General features: G+C 39.9%; 1 protein-coding gene across 1 annotated transcript in view; it reads left to right on the top strand.

Annotated features, from left to right (window-relative positions):
• chchd3a (coiled-coil-helix-coiled-coil-helix domain containing 3a) overlaps nt 1–19,363 on the top strand; it is a 56,093-nt gene that overhangs the window by 24,668 nt on the left and 12,062 nt on the right. Inside the window, exons 6-7 of the mRNA XM_026327402.1 lie at nt 8,595–8,678; nt 16,585–16,655. Coding sequence (XP_026183187.1) covers nt 8,595–8,678; nt 16,585–16,655 — 155 coding nt within the window. The remainder of the gene's footprint in view (nt 1–8,594; nt 8,679–16,584; nt 16,656–19,363) is intronic.

Here is a 19,363-nt window from a genome sequence, read left to right as displayed (position 1 = left end):
AGTGTGTTTTGCGGTAGGAAACAGCTCTTTGGGACATGATGAATGTATGATATAAAATAGTAACTCCTCCGCATGCAGAATGAATTATTGCTCTTATTTGGTTGCAATTCTACTGGCATTTAAAAATAGATATGCAAATGGTGCTCCGATTGGTTTAAAAGGGTTAAGGCAATTGTGACGCACAGGTGGAAAGGATCATTACAAATCATATTATATAAAATCACAGTCTAATTTGTGGTTTGCGAGAATACTACATCAAAAGGTAGCTCTCGGTGACTACTAACAATAAGTTAAGTAAGGTATAAAAGCAAAGGGGAAAAGGTTGTATATTCAGCTGAAGAGATTAGAAGATTACAGGTGATCCTGAGTCTGCTGGCATGGGCCTGATAAACAGACAGGTGGACTGTTTCCCCCTGCCAGCTTAATCAAGCCTGGGAAAATCTTCTGCTGCTGGGTGGAATCAATATGCAATAACATGTTAAGCACATATCATTGAGAAATGCCCACGGCCATAATCACGCAAAAATGTTGTCACATATGCTAGGGTGTTCCTAAACATTGAACTCTGATTCAGGTAGAGTCACATGCTGCAGGCATGTGAAGCTCGAGTTGTCCAGAAGGTCCCATCTCAGTGACACATCCTGAGGCTGCCTCCTTTTCTCCGTGCATCTCTTTCCCGGTTGTCTGATCTTCAACATTCATCCACCTTTTTTCATTCTATACATTGTTCCTGTTTTCTTCTCTACCCCACCAACCATCTCTCTCTCATTCACTCTGCTCCCTAGGGACATCTGTTGTCCAAAGGCAGTATGCCTCACTCCACTATCGGGTCATTCAGTGTGTCCTCTGCCGTCAAGTAAAGGAATTTTATGCCTTTGGTTTTTGTGTCTGAGTAAATGCACGCTAGCATTCTCCACACTTGTTTTTGTCTGCCACCTTCTTCTCCCTGTATCCCATTACGTTCACTGCTGGCTGTTAGACAGGGATGTGGTCAGGAATTATAAATAAGTTGAGGTCCAAAAAAAGCATAATCCTGAACATAGAAAATACTAGCAGAAAATGCAGGTTCACAGCATAGTTAGTATGAATCCTTTCCAAATGAAATACATGAAAGACACTTTTTATATGTCAGTATATTTTGTATTTGTTGAGCGTGTTTGAACAGGATTTCGATCCTTTTTATTTTTTTTATTTTTTTATTTTTTTATCATGAGAACGTAGCTCCCAACTGTTTTCTTTCTGGAACAGTGTTGTTCTTGGCTTGGACATGCTCCTTCCTCCTCCTGCCTTCCTGTATATCTGTAGCTCTTTCTCTCTGTCTAAGCGCTAAAGCATCTTTTCCCTTCCTTTCATCTTCAGCCTCTTTGTCCCTATGTACCTGTTGTTGTCTCGACATGCCCCCTGTTCCCATCTTGGCTGAGACTTCCTCAATACATGCCCCCTGTGTCTCAGTAATGAACCTACAGCTTTTCATCCCTCCTCCATCTTCCCCTGTGTGTTGGACATGACAGATGACTGGAGACCTCCAGAGGTTTGCTCCCCAGGGCGCTAGATAAAGGCAGCTCCAACCACAAGATGATCAATCAATCAGTTTACACCGTAGGCGCCTGATCAGCCAATTAATCAATCTCTGAGCCAGCAGATGTTGTTGCTGTCCCTCAGCAAAGGGGGGAGCAGTGGAGTGGTGGAGGTGGTGTCTCCAACAAAGGCCAGGGGGCTTGAAGTGTCTGAGAATAGAAACGAAAGTAATTTTTTATGTTTCTACCAGGATTTCAACCTTCATGGGCTCACTAGTCCCATTTGTTTTCACTGAAGGATAATTTCTTTCCTAGTGTTTCCCATGTTATTCTGTCCCTTTCATTCCTGAGAGCATCTTACAGGATGCATGACGTAGTTATCTCTGACAAGCTAATGATTACCAGAAATGTCTGTAATCTAATCTAAAATATTATATTTTTGATGGAGACAAATTTCAGCGAAGTTTAAAAGATGTGTTAAAAAGAGGGTGGACACCCCTGACTAAGCATCATTAAAGCCACCTGCTCCAGATCAAGCCCTCTGTTGACCCCTGCTCACAGTCAATGAGCTACAGGCTCCAGAAGAACACTTCATTTTAATGTGCCTTTAAACAACCAGGAGTTAAGATATACGCAGAAACACTGGGAGACCCACACTCACCATCTACACTTCTTGGCCCCTTGGTCTCTGTTCTGGCCCCTTGGTCCCTGTCCTAGGCAGGTCAGCCCTTTGACCCACCAGGTCATTGCATCATTACTCACAGTGCTAAGAGATCCCCAAGGAGAATAACCCTGTCTGTGGCCTTGGCTTTGTTGTCTTTTCCTACCAGGATGGGCCATGCTTTGATTATTTGTTTGTCAAATCTTAGGATTCACCACAGGCTGTGATTACACTTAAAAGTGATGTTGTTTGAGTCATGCTAGTATCAGATGCAATTAACAAAAACCTATAATGACAACTAACATAGTCTAACAGGGTAAATAATTTACTGTACGTGGTCATTATATGCTAGTAGATGCCCCATAAGCAGCATCGGAGCACTGCTGTCATTGGTGACATATACACGTCACGCTACCTACCCAACAAAGATGGGCAAATCCTGATTACATAACACTCAGAAGGTAATGGCTTCAGTTAGAGCTTCTTGGCCACCACAAGATTGTTTTCAGTGATTAATGATACAGCTGTTTCTTTTGACTTCATTGTGACCATTTCAAGCTCCACTGACCTATGTTCCCAAGAAGAGGTTGTTTTCTTATGTTATGACACGGCGGCAGCGCTGTCAGGTTCACTGCAGGATGTCCTTGTTGTCCCGAGGACACATATAACTGATTTGAAAGCAAAAGTTATCCTTTTCTGTAAGATAAGCAAAACTCGCCACGGTCAGTGATGGTAGATCTTTTGAACTGCCTTTGTGTGTTCTGAGCTCTAAACACTTTTGCCTTCACACAAGTGATACAAACTAGTTTGTTTCAGTCAAATCTAGCCTTTATAAAACAGAGGGCAATGTCTTTATAGTGTCTTAGTCTCAACTTGGTTTAAATGTCAAGACATGCCTGTTAACATGAGTAGTTAATGAGAAGTTAATTACTAATATGTATGAGACAGTCAACTTAAATTTTAGTATGTTGAGGCACAACTTTCATTTTTAACATTTCAAAACTTCTAATAACTTCAAAATAATATTTCAATACCCCTGTAGTAGGATTGTTCCATTGTCCTCAGGTGTCAGTATGTGTATAAATACGCATTTGACAGTGTTTGTCCTTTAGTGTTATCAGTCAAGGTTAAACCCATTAACAGGCCGTACTATATCTGACACGATAACATCGCCTATAAGCCCTTTCATGGAGACTAAGAGGGAGCTTGAACCTGTTATGGCTGTTCAGTAAAACCTGATGATGCTAATTAACCAGCCAAAGTGAATGGTTTGGGGCTTTATATGTAGTGCTAGCAGGACTTATGTTTTATTAGTGACTAAAAGGGGTAATGCCTGATACTGCCAGTAAAGTCTGTATTAGGTGATATCATTTTACACTCCATCACTTAGATTTGATCTGCCTATGATAGCTTTTAAAAATAGAGTTGCAATGGTTTTAGAGGTTACAGGATGTGCAAGGATTTGCCTGAAACAGTTTTTTGGGCATATATTTGTCTATCGATGCACAAAAAGTAAGAAACTGTTTGTGTTTTTCATCAGATGTATTTTTTAAAAATATTCTCCTATCCCCAAGCTTGATATGACAGTTCTTCTAGCCACTGTCAAAACCCAATTCTCCTTCCAACTATCTTGTCATCCATATTCCATCCACACATTGACCCATCTCTCTCACACCCTTTCATGTTTTCGACCACATGAACTTCCCCTCCCCTCCTTTCCCTCAATCCATCTCTAACCTCCCACATGCCACCTACACCTCTGCTGTGCCAATTAACACTAGAGCACGGTCACATTGTGCTGCTCCTTTGACCCCCTCCCTGCCTGTCAGGGCACTCAGGACCCGAGGCCCATGGCTTCAGTATTAGTTTGTCACAGGGCCCTGTCGTGCAGGTCTGTGATAGATGGGTCCCTGTGAGCAGCTGTGACCCACTGTGCTGCAGCACTCACTTGGGATGGTGTGAGGGAGCATTGATTATGATGCTGTTTGTGACGGGGTGAATCAGGGCTGAGCTGATGGTGGCAGGACGAAGACAAAAGAGACCAAGGTTATAGATGAGGTGCTGTTAGTTAGTAAATGTGATGAGATTTGATTTGTGCTCTATCGATCATGGTGTCCCACAAGATTATTTTAATCTAGCATGACTTTCTAAGCCTGTAGCGGGCATACAGTGTAATGGTAAGTCACCTTTATATACAGTATTTAAATAAGGATGGCTTCCTTATTGATTTGTTAAAAATGTAATCTGTACAGAATTGCTAAAAACCATAACCTAATATTTATTCTTAAGCAGTAAGAAATAGTTTTTTTGTTGAATTATAAATTGAATTCTTTGTTGTTTAGGCTAATACAAATTGATCTTTTTTTTGAGTAGAATTCTTCATTTTAGAGGAAGTCCTCCAAATGACATGACAAAATATGTTCTTGATCTATGCCATCGACAGTGGCAAACCATTGTTTTATGATTAAGCAAATCTTGCAGTGGTTTAGGTTGAAAATGTCAGAGGAGAGTTTAAAGGAAAAAGGAGAGCAGAGTGTATCTGACTAAATTAGGGACAGTTCAGGCAATGTGTGGGAGACCTGATGCGGCAAAATCCACCTGTTTTCATCCCTGGTCCATCTTCCTCCATCTCTTCTCCTTCGCCCTCACTCCCAGCTCAAACTGCTGCACTTGGCTAATTAAAAAACATGACTGTTCTTAATTATTCAGCGGCTGGTTAATTGATATTCACAGAGGCGTTCACCTCGCCTAAACGATCCGTTTAATCTGACCACCACGGTCTCACTCTCAGTCGCTTGTCACCCTCACCCATTGTGCTACTGTACTTAATAAAAGACCGGGGGAGATGAGTACAAGAATGGAAATGTAAAAGTTTGCTCTTTATGTTAATATGGTTTAATAGCAGAGTGTGGACTTCTGGATGTTGTTGATGAGTGATATTGTGAATGTTTGTGTTTTTACTAAGCTATGTTTTTCCTGTACCAAGGGTATCCTGAGTGGGGCTGATTTAGAATTAGGTTAAATTCATTGCACCATCCTCTAGGCTTGTAAAAGTTTGAAATTGTTCATAGTATCAGGACAACCCCATGAGAGTCGTTAACAGTTATTTTGACTAAAGTAAATATTTTCTGAGAGATGTCTGGATTTCAAAGCTGGAAATCTTGGCCGTCCCCCCTTTTCCTTTTTTCTCTGTTTAAGTTTTCCCTTCTTTTCTGTACTTTGTAATCATTTTCTCCCTTTGAAGTCTTTCTGAAGTTATAGAGACACTTGACCCAGGCTCCATGTCTCATCTAACAGCCAGTTCTCCATTCTTGACACCTCCAGTGCTATATCACCTTTTATTGTCCTCTTCTATTTGTCTCTTATCTCTCTCTGTTTTTCACTCTCAAGTTAGCTTCCATTTTCTTGTCTAATTCTGCCCTTCTTGTCCTCTTCCTCCCCCCACCTTTAACCCCCAGCTCTCCGCCTCCATCCATGACCGCCTCTTCATTAGGGGAACAATAGGTGTATGGGCAGCAGTGAAGTCTGTCCCATTGTTTGGCCTTTAGTATGATTAGATTATCTTTTAGTTCTGCTGAATGGGGTTAATCATTTGGAAGTAATCCTGACATAGTGTGTTTGTCTGGTCCTGCGTGGTGCCTGTCGTCAAAGACGAGAGCCAACCTGCTCGCATGGAAATTGAACACATGCACAGTTGTATGTATGCATAAACATTCTCACACACACACACACACACACACACACACACACAGAAGTGCGCAAAAAAAAAAAGTAAATCCCTGGGTACACATTTCTGTCATAACCTCTCCTCCTTTAATGACCCCTTTAGTCTCGCCTTCAGCACACATTTATCTCACCACCCACTCTCTGTGGGTTCAGCTGCTCTGGCTGGTGTGTGTGTGTGTGTGTGTGTGTGTGTGTGTGTGTGTGTGTGTGTGTGTGTGTGTGTGTGTGTGTGTGTGTGTGTGTGTGTGTGTGTGTGTGTGTGTGTGTGTGTGTGTGTGTGTGTGTGTGTGCGTGTGTGTGTGCGTGTGCGTGTGCGTGCGTGCGTGTGTGCAATGTATGCATTTCAGATCACTGTCTGATCCGTTATTTGTGTCTCGGTGTCTGTGCGCATCTTTTGTCTTTCTTTGCAAAGCTGCAATTCTTTAGTCGCCACGTATCAGCATAACGTTGAACACACAAGAGCTTGAACACACTTGTGACAGTACACAACTCCCTGTCAGTCCTCTCCTCTGTGTTTCACTCCATCCCATCATGCCTCTCCTCTTTATGCTAAATTAAGCTGTTGGTGAAAGACAGTTTTTTGGCACTTCTGCCAACTTAATCCAGTCTCTTATAAACTTTGCCAGTGTATCCTAGAAGCAATGATTGCACACTTGGAATCAATAACACATTAAAGGTCATAACAGTGCTACTTGTGGTATACTTGGTGTGGTATGTATACTTCTAAGAGTGTAATTCAGGGTACATTCTTTTACTGGTTTCATTTCAACATGATCGCATCGTGACGTGGCCACACAATAATTGAGCTTTGTTAGAGGAAGCAGTGGAGATGAATGTCTGATCAGTAAGGCTGGGGAAAGTTAGGATCTACTGAGAGCAACAGGGACAGCAGCAACTTGGTCATGGTATTGCTGTACTGTGCACTGTCGGGAATGCGATGAAGTGGTGTGCTGGCATGGTGTTTGTCTGGTTCCGCAGATGATAATATGTGTGTGTACATATTTTGCCCATGTTTTCCAGTGTTGGTTAGTAGTTCTTGTGTAGTGAGTAAGCTTTGTCTTGAAACTGCCCCCAGTCATCTCTTGCGATGACAGCCCCTCTATGAGATTCTTCGCCGCTCCTCATCACAATGCATAGAGCACACAATTCCACCTGCAGTGCATTGAGTAGCCTAACACAGATGGCTATCAGTGTAGTAGAGATTGGATGTGCTACTGCAATTTTTTTTTCCTCTATATGTTGTACTTTCTTCATACTCCACCTTTTCGACATCCTATAGTACTTTAAGCGAAGGATTCAAGGCTCTATCTCTTAAAGCAAAGAGTTCAAGGCTGTATCTGCGTGGCTGCTTTGCATGGGACAGCCTTCTGCAGTATGATGTGTGTGTTTCTGAGTGTGAACTGTGTGTGCCATAAGTGTATTGTGTGTGCATATGCACCAGTGTGTATATGCCAGTGAGAGAAGAGATTGAGAGGATAAAAGTGTGAGTATTCAAGCAGAACAGTGTTGTAGCCAGTCACGCATAGACTCTGAATACTAAGCTTCTCCAAATGTCACTTTGAAGAAGTTCATGGATGAATCAGTGCCTCTTTACATTCTTTCTCTTTGTCTCTCTGGTTTTCTTTAAATGCTTCCCTTATTCAGGAGATTGGATGGAAGGTAAATCTAGAGGTCTTTACCTTCTCCAAGACTCTCCTACTCTTCCTGCATGATAGAGTGAAGGATTTCTTTTCCCTTCCAGTGTCTTTGACATGGTACATCTTTCTTTCTCCCAGGATCTCTTCCCTGCTCAGCTCTCTTGTTCCATATGCTTTATAGAATTATGGATGAGATGGTTGTTTCTGAAGACGTGTTAACAGAAAGGAACAACATGCTTTCAGTTGGATGCTAAGAATCACTGCATTTTAAATAATACAGCTCTGTGTCTCATTAAAAGATTTTTTAACTATATTATTTTATACAATATACTATACATACACTTGTTTACCTGAAATTCTCCAATGTAAACCTACTGTTTGCTTACCGATAGCCGACCAGGTTTAAGTAAAAGTAGGCCCAGTTCTTCTTAAATCATTGGCCTTCTGTCAAAGTATAAAGGTGTGTGTGTGTGTGTGTGTGTGTGTGTGTGTGTGTGTGTGTGTGTTTTATTTTCCTCTCTGAGAGTGGATACATCCAGGTCTTATCTGTCCTGTATATCAGTCAGAGAGTCAACCATACATTTAGTGAAGGTCACGGTAGAGGAGAGGACAGTGGAGATAGGTAGGCTAAATATATACACCAGACCATGGTGCTCGTTTAAACTGAGAACTGATCTTATCCTCTTGGCCCAGTAGTGGTTTGGCTGAAGACTGACAGCCAGAAGACAAAGAAGATCATATAGTACCTGCGAATACTTGAGCAGTCACACACACATAGACACACAGAATTTTCTGCATCTTAAGCAAAATGTGCACAGTGTGCACACAAATCTGCAACATGCAACACACATTCACATGGTGTCTCTTGTGTTATAATGTGTTTGATTTTATACACTGCCCTACAATGCCCTACACTTGTGTATGTGTTTTTATGGTTTTGTTAAAATTGGCAATGCTCCACAGAGCACATAAGTAATGTTTTTTTTTTTCTCCTCTTCTGTGTGTGCATGCTGCATGTGGTGCACGTACATGCGTGTATGTGTGTGTGTTTAGGCCAAGCAGCTGGAGGCCAGAGAGGCAGACCTAAAGAAGCAGGATGCTTTCTACAGAGAGCAGGTGGCCCGGCTGGAGGAGAGGGTAAGAAACTGTCTGCACCATAAGCCAATATGAAAAATGGACTTGGGTAATATAAATATGTAACCTAAAATGCAACTCGGCTTTTCAAGTCACTGAGGTGATGATATCTAATTTATCTTACAATAATGACTTGTTTTCATGGTGTCACTTATGATCAATATGGATTTTATAACCCTATAATTCTCAGCCAAAAATGGAGAGACCATTTTAATGGATTTTAAGCTTTAAGCATTTGATTCTTTATTCAAATGCCTTACATAACTACAAGGATAATATAAAAAGTCAAATAAATTATAGATAATAAGCACTAAACTAAAAGAATGAGAATATTTTAAGGTGTAGGATACATTATCCAAAGATGAATCCTATTCTAACTTGGATTTTACAACACAGACAAAGTGGTGCTTTATACAGACACTAAGCAAGATGACAACATTGTTATTTTCAAGAACGTACTTTGTTGATACAAAGCGTATACAGAATATGTACAGTATATACAGATGCATGCATGGTTCAGCCATCATACACAGTGAGCTTGGTTGCCCAGGGAGTCAGCCTAGGTGCAGTCACATTTATTCATTTTTCTTGATCCTATTGCCCCACTGTTTTTGTTATCATGCTTCAACTAAATCTCTGCATGTGTTTCCCAGTGTGGTATATTTCTCTCTGTCTTGTTCTGTGCCTTTCTGTAATTGTGTCTCTGCTGATCTTTTGCTCTTTTTTTTTGCTTTAATTTCCACACTCCTTTCCTCCAACTGAAGGATGTAGGGTTAAATCTCATTTATCCCTGTATGTGTCCTCCTGTATCTGACAATGACACTACCCTGATGTTCGTTGTCAAACCAGTGTCCTATGGAGTGGGGCAAGGGTCAGTTGCCGAGCTTTGCCACCTTCAAATGGCAGCTCCATGCTGGTCCCAGTGAGAGATGCCTGCAAAGCAGGGGACCAGGGTCAAATGCCCTGTTAGTCTGTTTAAAAGGACAACCTCATGCCGCTTTCAAATAGTAAGTGTATCTTAGGAAGGATACAATGCCCTATTTAATGGGCTTAAAATGACACCTTCATGCTGGGAGGGAGTTTTCTCACCTCTGGAGGGTGCAAAAAGTCAAATGCCCTCTATAGTGAAAGCCAAATGGAAATTTCACACTGTTGTAAAGACAGATATTCATTGTGATGAGGGAGGCACTCGTACAGTATGTTCTTATTCTTAAAAACCCATGAGTAGCAAAATACCAGACACTCATTGGGCACATTGTCTTCAAAAGAACCTGAGTCTGAAATGTTTTTTGTCTTTATCCACATGACTCAAATGTGATTTCTTGGTGAAAGGATGGTGTTTTATATTGTGCATGCATATTTATGCATGTGCATACATCATTATTAAGGAATCTGCATTAAATATACTTTTTATTTTTGCCATTTCTTAATTTTTAGCCAATTAAACAAACTGCACACTTGTAATAATTCACTGCTGCTATAACTGTTGCCTGTTTAATTTTTTTACTGTTTGTTTGTTACTTATCATCATGGACAAGACTTTCTCCCTTTGGGTCAATAATGCTTGCAAATTTTTCTTCCTTCACTGGCGATGAACTCTTAAGCCAAGCCAGTGGGTATTGAGTCATAGTGGACTTGTGTCAGTAATTGGAAGTGCATTGGTCTGTGTAGTTTTGGTTAGGGGAGAGGAGAGGAGACAATTTATTCCTTGCAAAAATAACAATAACCTTTTTTTTTTTTCTTTCTTTTTTTTAGGTTGATAGTTTAGCAAAATAATATGAGATGTAGATATTTGAACTTCCACAGATCCACTATACATACGAAATTCTGTCGTACTGTTCAGAGCAAATGCAAGTGTTGATGTCAGAAGTGATGAGTCACAACTAACACAAGCATTATCGACTCCCGGCACTGGCCATCCATCAGCCATGTTAGCCTCTGGTCAATATTCCTTAGATCAAAGTGTCAAAAAAAATCACCTTCATACCTCAGAGAGAGACAGAAGATTAAGAGAAGGATGGGGGAGAGAGAGATGGATAGACAACAAGAAGAGAGAGTGTATTGAAAATGGAAGCTAGAGGAAAAAAGGGAAAAAAGAAACCGAGATGCAGAACAGTATATAAAGGGAGATACAAATTGGAATTAAATAGATGTCCTAAGAAAATATGATGAAGTGATATTTGTACATGAGTGATAAAGGATACGAACAAGAAATAAAGGAAGAGGTAAACAGATTAAAAGCCACTGAATGACAAAGCACAGTAGTAAGGTAAAGTAGATTTAAAGCATCACTGGATAGAGAAAATAGGTCTGAGAAGATATGAATGTGAGAAAAACGAAGGGTTTGATTTATTTATTGATTTTATGTATATGAATTAATGACAAATTAATATTTCCATACCACATGATCCTAACAATCTGCAAACAAGAACATCATTTCAGTTTGGAAATGATTCTATTTGGACCTATCGCCTGTGGAGAGAAAACACACAACATAAGTAGCAACAATGTGTGTGTTTTATCTGATGGTGTGTGTGATCCTGTGTGTAACTGAGGATTAATGGTGGGCATATTGCACGTTGCCTTGCAGCACAGAAACGGCTTGGGACTCCATAGGGAGTGCAGTTTGTTTGGCCTGTGTTAATAATGCTCCTTTTTTTTTTTCGTGTTCTGGCCACAGTGCCCCATTTGGCACTCAGTCCATCCTCTCTTCACTCTTTGTTCCCTCACCCAATATAAACCCTGCAGCATAAAAAACAAAATCACTTTTGGCGTGTTCTGTTGCTGTGTACACTGTAACTCCCACTTGATTAATAGCGAAGGAGCTCAATACATAAAGGCAACACAGAGAACACATTTACAGGCAAATACAGTTATAGAGTTAAACGAAGATAATCAACGAATGGTTTACGTACAGGCATGTAGATTGAGAAAGTATAGTTATGAAACAGCTATACACCAAACATCCACATCCAGGTCAAAATGTTATTGTATGTTAAGGGGTTTGGTCTGACTGTTCCTGTGCTATCCAGTCAGTTCAAGACATGACAGTGTGAAGTATACTGGAATGAATAAATAGTTTGTGAGAAATTTAATAAGTTTATGTGCATCTATTGATGGAGACTATATTTACAGCAAGTGTTGTGTGCAAGACAAAAACAAATAGCAACCTTTGTGCGGCTCCAGCTTCTCAAAGAGAATTTGCTGCTTTTATTGGTTTAAATCAATGTAAATTGAATATCTTGTGGTTGTAGACTGTTGGTTGGACGAAACAAGACATTTGAAGACAATACGTTTGGATCTGAATAGTTGTCACGAAATAGTTTTTTCCATATTTTCTGACATTGGAGTCAAATAGTCAATTAATGGGGAAAAAATGTCGACGCTATTATAGATCATAAGAAATTGTTAATTGTAGCCCTGTTGTGCACAGTATCCCTGTGTTGCAGTCTAATATATTTGTGTGCGCTTCCTCTAACCAGTCTGTGCACAGTGCAGCCATCAAACCCCAATGCTGTATCTCGTTTTAGGTGCTAACCTGTCATTTTTCTAGCGTGAGCGCAGCAAATTTGATTTCAGTTGGATACCACCAGCTTAATATTATCTCCCATCGCATTCTTCACCTTCCCTCCATCTGCCCTCTGTTCCTCCCTTTACCTTCAGATTCTTGCAGCATCTTGCACACCAGCAGAAGGAGGCAGAGGAACCAAAAGATACAGAGAGAGAATATAAGTCTGATATATATTACATGTCTGTTCCAATCCAACATGGCCATTCATCAAAGTGGCTTCAAGTGACAGCCCATCACGATGCTCCCAGACAGCTCAGGCTGCTGCTGCTGTTCATTGGGGCCACAACTACCAAATAGCCTCTGAAAACAATATCTATATATTTATTACATTTTCACTCAATACCTGCCCTCCTGTAAAACAATCCCATATTTAACAATCAACTTGCCCATGTTGTTTTTTTCCTTTTTTTTTTCCTATCCTGTCAGGATCCAGCCCTCCCTCGCTTTCACATCTGTCTCTCTCTCTCTCTTTCTATCTCTCCTTCTTTGAGTGCTGTATTTTTTTCCTCTGCTTCAATTTCATTTTTTCTGAAGAGATTTTCCTCTTTTTTTCTATCTTTTTTTTTCCACCTTGTATATCGATGAAATTGGATTTTTCTGCTCTCCCATGGAGGACAATCACAGCAACAATTGCCATCTCATCGCAAAGTTCCACAGCACCATGAACGGAAGAAATACAGAGAAAAGAGCATTAAAAATCAGTAATGGCTTTTGTCTCTGTCTGTCTCTGCCACTGACTTGCTATCTTCATCTCTCCCTCTGTAATTCTGTATCTCCCTCCTTCTCAATCTTTGCCCTCTCTCTCTCTCTGGAGACTGAAGCGAAATTTCTAGGTGCATTTTCGCTGTTTGTGTGTTAATATTAAAAGTAGAAAGTTAAAACAGTTATTTGTGTTGTTGTCGTATTAGAAAAGTCAAGATATTTTAGAATTAATCCTGCACCATAAAGCGATCAGTGTAGGCTCTGCTAGTTGTATAACTAGAGAGACAGTAATCCAAAGTGAAGACATGACAGGGTTCTGCACTGTGGAATTATTGTTTGCTGTTATTGCTGCATGATGGGGTTCACAGGGATTTAGGAGGAACTCTTTTCATGGTGATTTCACAACAGAACAGCACATTCATTTATGTAAAAAAAAAGAAAAAAAAGTTCTACAGCAGTAATGCTCCACAGGCTAAAATAATGAATGTTGCAGCACAACTTTTGAAATGTCAGCTTGTAGGGCTCAGTTTTTGTTGAGCTAACTTTAAGTCACAGAGATGTTGACTAAAGTAATGCCAAATTTCACTGGGACACAGTTTAGAGTGGTGTTGTGTTGTACAGCAATTAATTTGAAAATCATTATTTTGTTGTGTCCTTAAAAAATGAAAGTGCACCCATTTCCACATTTTGTGCTTTTTATAGTTTTACATGTTCATGGAACAAGTGGACAGTTTGGAATGTCTACCCAAGGGCCAAAATGTGAAATGCTTAGTCACTTCATTTTAGGCAGAAAATGCTTCATACCAGTTGATCAGTCTTTTTGTTCCCCTTATGAGCAAGTTTCACTAAGTCGCACAGCAGAGGTCCCATTTTCTCTCGCTCTGCAGAACAGTAATGTTGGCCATGGTAAGGTTTCTCCCCATTTCAGCCCTCCTGCTCAGCAGCAGATAAGAAAAAGAAGCCATCAGTATGGGGAATTATTTGTTTTATTCATTAAAAATTGGAGGCTTTTCCTCTAAATTGAGCTGGAGTCTGTGTTGGGGTGCAGCCTCTATCTTCTCAATATCGCTGCAGCACATTAGCAGTAATGACTTAATTTGTCTGTGACACCCCCTGCCAGTATTTTGTTTGGCTCCAGATGAGCTGAAAACCTGGTGGAAAACAAGTAGAGTAAATAAGACAAAAATAAACAGAAACACCGTTTCATTCAACAGATGGTAGACATTTGATTGGGGATGGTGAAATACACAATACCAGATACTAAAAGCTTCACAGTTTTGTTCATCTATTGATTTGCAAAGAATTGCTTGGCAGTAACCAAAAACCATCTTTTAGTCAAGGTTGTGTTTTACAGCTGCTAAAAAGATTTCATTTTTATCAAGAAAGGAATGTTTTCAATCAAAAGGAGCATGGTCTCTCTTCTCAGGGCTAATACAAGGTCAGGGCAACTCTGTAAATCAGTTGGGGCAACAGCAGGAAAGCACAGTTTGAGACCTCTCAGTAATCACACAAATTGCACTCTTTCTGTCTTTTGGGGAGTATTTTGTTTGTTTCTTTCTTTCTAACTCTTTTGCGTGTGTGTCACTTTTTATATCTAACCACCAGAGCATATGTAGATGCTTTAGGCAGTGTTCATACACGTAACCATACCATGTGTGTCAGCACCATGTGTGCATGAGTATTTGTGAGTGCTCGTGCACTGTTTGTGTGCACATGTATTGTAAGTGATCTCGCACTCCTTGTCACACACGGCCTTTTGTCCTCCCAGGTGGACTAGTGTGCTGATTAGTGCCAGCTCTGCCATTTAGACAGGTATTATTACCTTGTACTTAATATTCCAGACATAGACCCAAACCCAGCTCTTTCTATCTCCCACTTTCTCTTCCAATGGCTCAATCTCAGCACCCAGGGAGAAGTCTTATTCTTGCCTCTTTAGCAGTTCCAAAAATCTCTTTTTGGTCTTTTTATCTGCAAAAAAAAAAAAATCTTTTTGAAATCCTTTTCCTTAGCTCTTGAAAGTTTCTTTGTCTACATTCATTCAATGCCAAAAGTGCAAAGATGCAGCATGAGCTGGCAACATAACTCTTAAAATTTGTGTACAAATTAATATATGCCCAAGAGACAAGAGAGTCAGTAAAGTATTGAGACGTCTTTGGTTTTAATAAAAATAATTCTCCTTAATAATCACCTATACCCTTCAGATAATTCATGCATGAGAAGGTAAAAATTATATATCGAGGGTTTCTTTGATTTTATAAATATAAATATCAGTCATTTCCAGTCTCGTTCTTGACACACATAGACACAAATAATCTTAAGAGCGATACAAAAGAAAACAAAATGTATTTATAGAAGAATGCTAGTGAAAAATGGAGTTGTATATTGTGTATGGTTTGCATATTAATGTCTAAAAATAAATTACTCTGCAGAATGTGAAAAATTAAATGACTGAATTCTTTGAGTGAACATCCAAACGAAGAGGACTCAAATCTGTATCAGACCTTTTGTCAGCGTTGTCATGTTTCATCATCTTTTAGCTTCACAACACATGACTATTGATCTTTTGACCAGGTGCAGTTCATTCCTATTGATCTTTTCTGAACTATGATGAATGTCTTCCCTGTAAGGAGGTTAAGTTGACGCAGATAGGACCAAGAAGATTACATTTATCACATTTAACTGTTATTATTTATGCAAGGCAATTTAAGTTTTTGTTTTAAGTTCAGTTGCATCACACAGTACTATATTGATTTGTTTTTTTACATTAACCTAACAGGGAATGGCCCATAACTTCTGCTTACACCAGTTAAAAAATCATTATTTGGTGAATTCTACTTTTTATGTGCAAGTATGACTGATGTCTTTTTAATCTGAAGTCAGTGGCTGTGATAGACATTTTCTAATATTTAACCCTGCATTCAGCCACACACAGCTCTCAATCAAGCTATCCATCACACTTTACAACCTCTCACTGTTTGATCATAAATGTGCACAACATTCACTGAGGACTGACAAAAAAACTCTTTCTAGAATAGTATAAATGGTGTAGGAGCTGGGTTATATGGCTGTGTTTGAGGAGGTAATTCAGGTTGAATGGTCCTGCTTAAAGGTTCATTTGCTATGAGTCACTGGGGGATTATGACCAGTGGTCTTGTACGATGTTGATTAGTGAGCCCCTGACCTTACAGGATTGCACCTTGTTATTACAGCAGTCTTTTGTGAGAGGATAAGCACAAACACACACAAATAACCATAATTCATACACCAACACAAAGAAAAAAAAAAAACATGCACTGTGTGTACATGCTCAAAATGACATAATATATAGAGTATAGATAAATGGAGTTACCTTTTATGTTGTGGAAACCATACTACTAACCCAACTACTAATAGACTTCTACCCTTAATGTTCCTCTCCATAAAGTTTTAATGAAGTTGAAGTGATGGTCAATTAGAGCGGTGTAGGCTCAGCTGTACTGTAGGTTGGTACAGTGGAGGAGTCACTCTGCTGAAATGTTATCTTTTGCCTAAATAAATTCAATTCAGTTGTGAATAAGTTGCATGGATTTTTTTTTTTTTTATACGAGATTGGAATCACTCTGATGCATTTCTGCCTATCTCTGTTTTTTTTTGCAGAGTGCTCAGTTCTACAAGGTCACCACAGAGAACTTCCATAATGCTGCAGACCAAGTAAATGCCAAGTTCAGGTAAGTTCAAATAGTTGATCCAAGGTCAGGCAAAGTGTTTAGATCATATATTAATCATTTATAACCAGTTTCTTAGAGTCTCCAGCATGAATAGGATTTTCATTATTGTTGTTTGTTTGCAAAAAGCATCTTTTTGTTGTGCACAGAAACTTCGTGAGCTTAGATCTTGATAAGCATCATGTGTACATGTCACATGAAGGAAGATGAATTTGCTGTGAATACACTATTGAATTATGCTAGCCACATTCTAACCTACGTCTTTCAATCAGAACCACATTAGCCCGCCCCATTAGCTGAAGCTGACGATGCAGTTCACTGATAAGCCTTGATCGCATGTTGGTGATAGCTTAATAGTGCTTTTCCTTGTGTTCTGTTAATATTTGTTTTAGTTTATTTTGTAAAACAACCAGACAACAGGATAATTAAGTCATGTGTGGCAGTATAATCACATGACTTGGCTTTCCTAAAACCCATCAGGACACAAAGGCAGGCTCTGTGCTACATATATTTCAGCACCTGTGGTCCTTACTGTCAGCACTTGGAGTGCAGTATGCTCTAAATCCTAGTTACAGCCATATCTTGCAGTGCAAAGAATGATTGCTTAATTCAGGCTGTTAGCAGAGGAGGTAGTTAAACATCCAAGCCATTGTGGATGTAGCACATATCCAACACATATATGTAACTCAAGAAGATGCGGAATCCATGTTCCATCTGTCTTTCTATTAAGGGGCCATTAGGCTCCATAGTAATGTAGCGAAAGTGGATGAGGAGCCCACAGGAGTTGGGGCAAGAATGGGCCCTGGCTCTGAGCTCTTCTCCAGGGACGCTAGGCTAATTGTGTTAGCTTGTCATTAGCCAGCGCTAACACTGGGATCATTGTCTCCCTCCAAAATGCTGGAAACTGATTAGCCTAGCCCACGGGGGATTTAGCGCTAGACTGGTGGAAGCTGGAGCTGAGACTTCCCAAATCACATTAAAGAAAAAAAAAAAAAACACTGGAATAACATTAGCCCCAAATGACGGTGCGAACTGCAAGTGAATGTTGGGCTAACTAGCGGGTAGTCATGTGACATAGGCCTTTGCACGAAGATCAGTGATTGGTGGATTGGATTATAGGGGGTGCATTAGCAAGGTTGTGACTGGATTACAATAGTGGAAAGGTAGGAGGGGGGGGGTATCTGTGTTTGTGTGCTAATGAAATAGCAGCAAGGTCTGGTGTTACAAGACAGGGCAAGGATGCATTGAGGGATCAGAGCAGAGGGTTAATTGGATTTAACAGGGCGTATTTGGCCCATCTTTGTTTATTTGTGGGAGTTCATGCGTGATATTGTATGTTTGAATGTCTGAGTGAGCTCGAATGTCGGACATGTTTTGTGGACATAATATATGTGCTTCTCCTCAAAGCTTTCTCTCTTATGACAGAGACCCTACTGAGATAAGATGCTATCTTTGGCCTCCATTGAATAATAAGAGGAAATATTTTTCGTCTAACACAGGCTTTTGATTTCCTCAAAGTTGAAAATGTCCTCCAGAGATACAAAGGCAGAGGTCTTATCCATACGTGATAGAATTAACATTTGATATGTTAATGTGAGGATGTTATAAAGTGTGGGAGATAACATCTTTCTTATTAGAATATCTTCATTTCCTCACTCAAGCTCATGTCAGTGCAGCTATAGAGAGAGTTATAGTACTCCAGGGATTGATTAGTGTTAGAGCTGATATTAGCCTATGGTTTATTATACTAGAGGAGAAGATGTGTGGGACCAGAGGAGGTTGTCTGTCGAGGGTTATAACATCTGTGTATTTGCTTTTCAAAGAGCTAATTAATTAATTTTGGTTGGTTTGAGTTTATTGTGTGCATATGATGTATCAGCAGGGAGTTTGTTGGATATCTGTATGATGAAGCTGTGATTACTTTGTGACATCAGGATTGGAACAAGATGGAAAAAGCAGGTCTCAAGTGGATGGGATTTGAGAGGAATTTATGTGTCAAAGGTATATGCAGCACCTGTTACCTTATACAGATTCTTCGGCTTGATGCTTTATAATAGTCAACTTGGGAAATAATGACTTTTTTTTGAAACAGGATTGGTAGTACGAGTGGTTGGATCGAGATAAGACGTTCTGTAATGAAAATTTCACTCCTGTATTTCTCCCTTGAATATGATTCTCTGGTGTCAGTAACAGTTGTGCCTTTTCAAATGAGTTTGGTTTGATTATTGCATATGATGTGCAGAAATTAACCATGTAATTCACACACAGAGGTCAGCAGGTAGCCAATGTGCATGTTTTGATCATACAGCAGCAATGGTACAGTGTGGTTGCTTCGCTTGAGGAAATAGCGTAATGTGTGACAGGTAAATATTTCAGGGAGGTGTGTGTGTGTGTGTGTGTGTGTGTGTGTGTGTGTGTGTGTGTGTGTGTGTGTGTGTGTGTGTGTGTGTGTGTGTGTGTGTGTGTGTAAGTGTAAAAGAAAATGCTATATGGGATTGTGTATGTGTGCAGTTGTTTGTGTAGGTGTGCAGTACAGGTGTTCCCTGCTGTTCTGCAGTATTCCCGTTGGAGTTTTCTGAGAATAATTGAGCTCTCCCAACTGCGCTACTGCATCACTGTGACCTCATTACATCCACACGTGTACAATCACAGTCATATAAAATTTATGTACCAGAAGACCTACATACTGTATTTATGTATTCTCTTTATAT

This window comes from Mastacembelus armatus, chromosome 23, assembly GCF_900324485.2.
Source record: "Mastacembelus armatus chromosome 23, fMasArm1.2, whole genome shotgun sequence".
Lineage (NCBI taxonomy): Eukaryota > Metazoa > Chordata > Actinopteri > Synbranchiformes > Mastacembelidae > Mastacembelus > Mastacembelus armatus.
The sequence above is the reverse complement of the archived record's forward strand: the minus strand, read 5'-3'. Positions and strand labels throughout refer to the sequence as shown.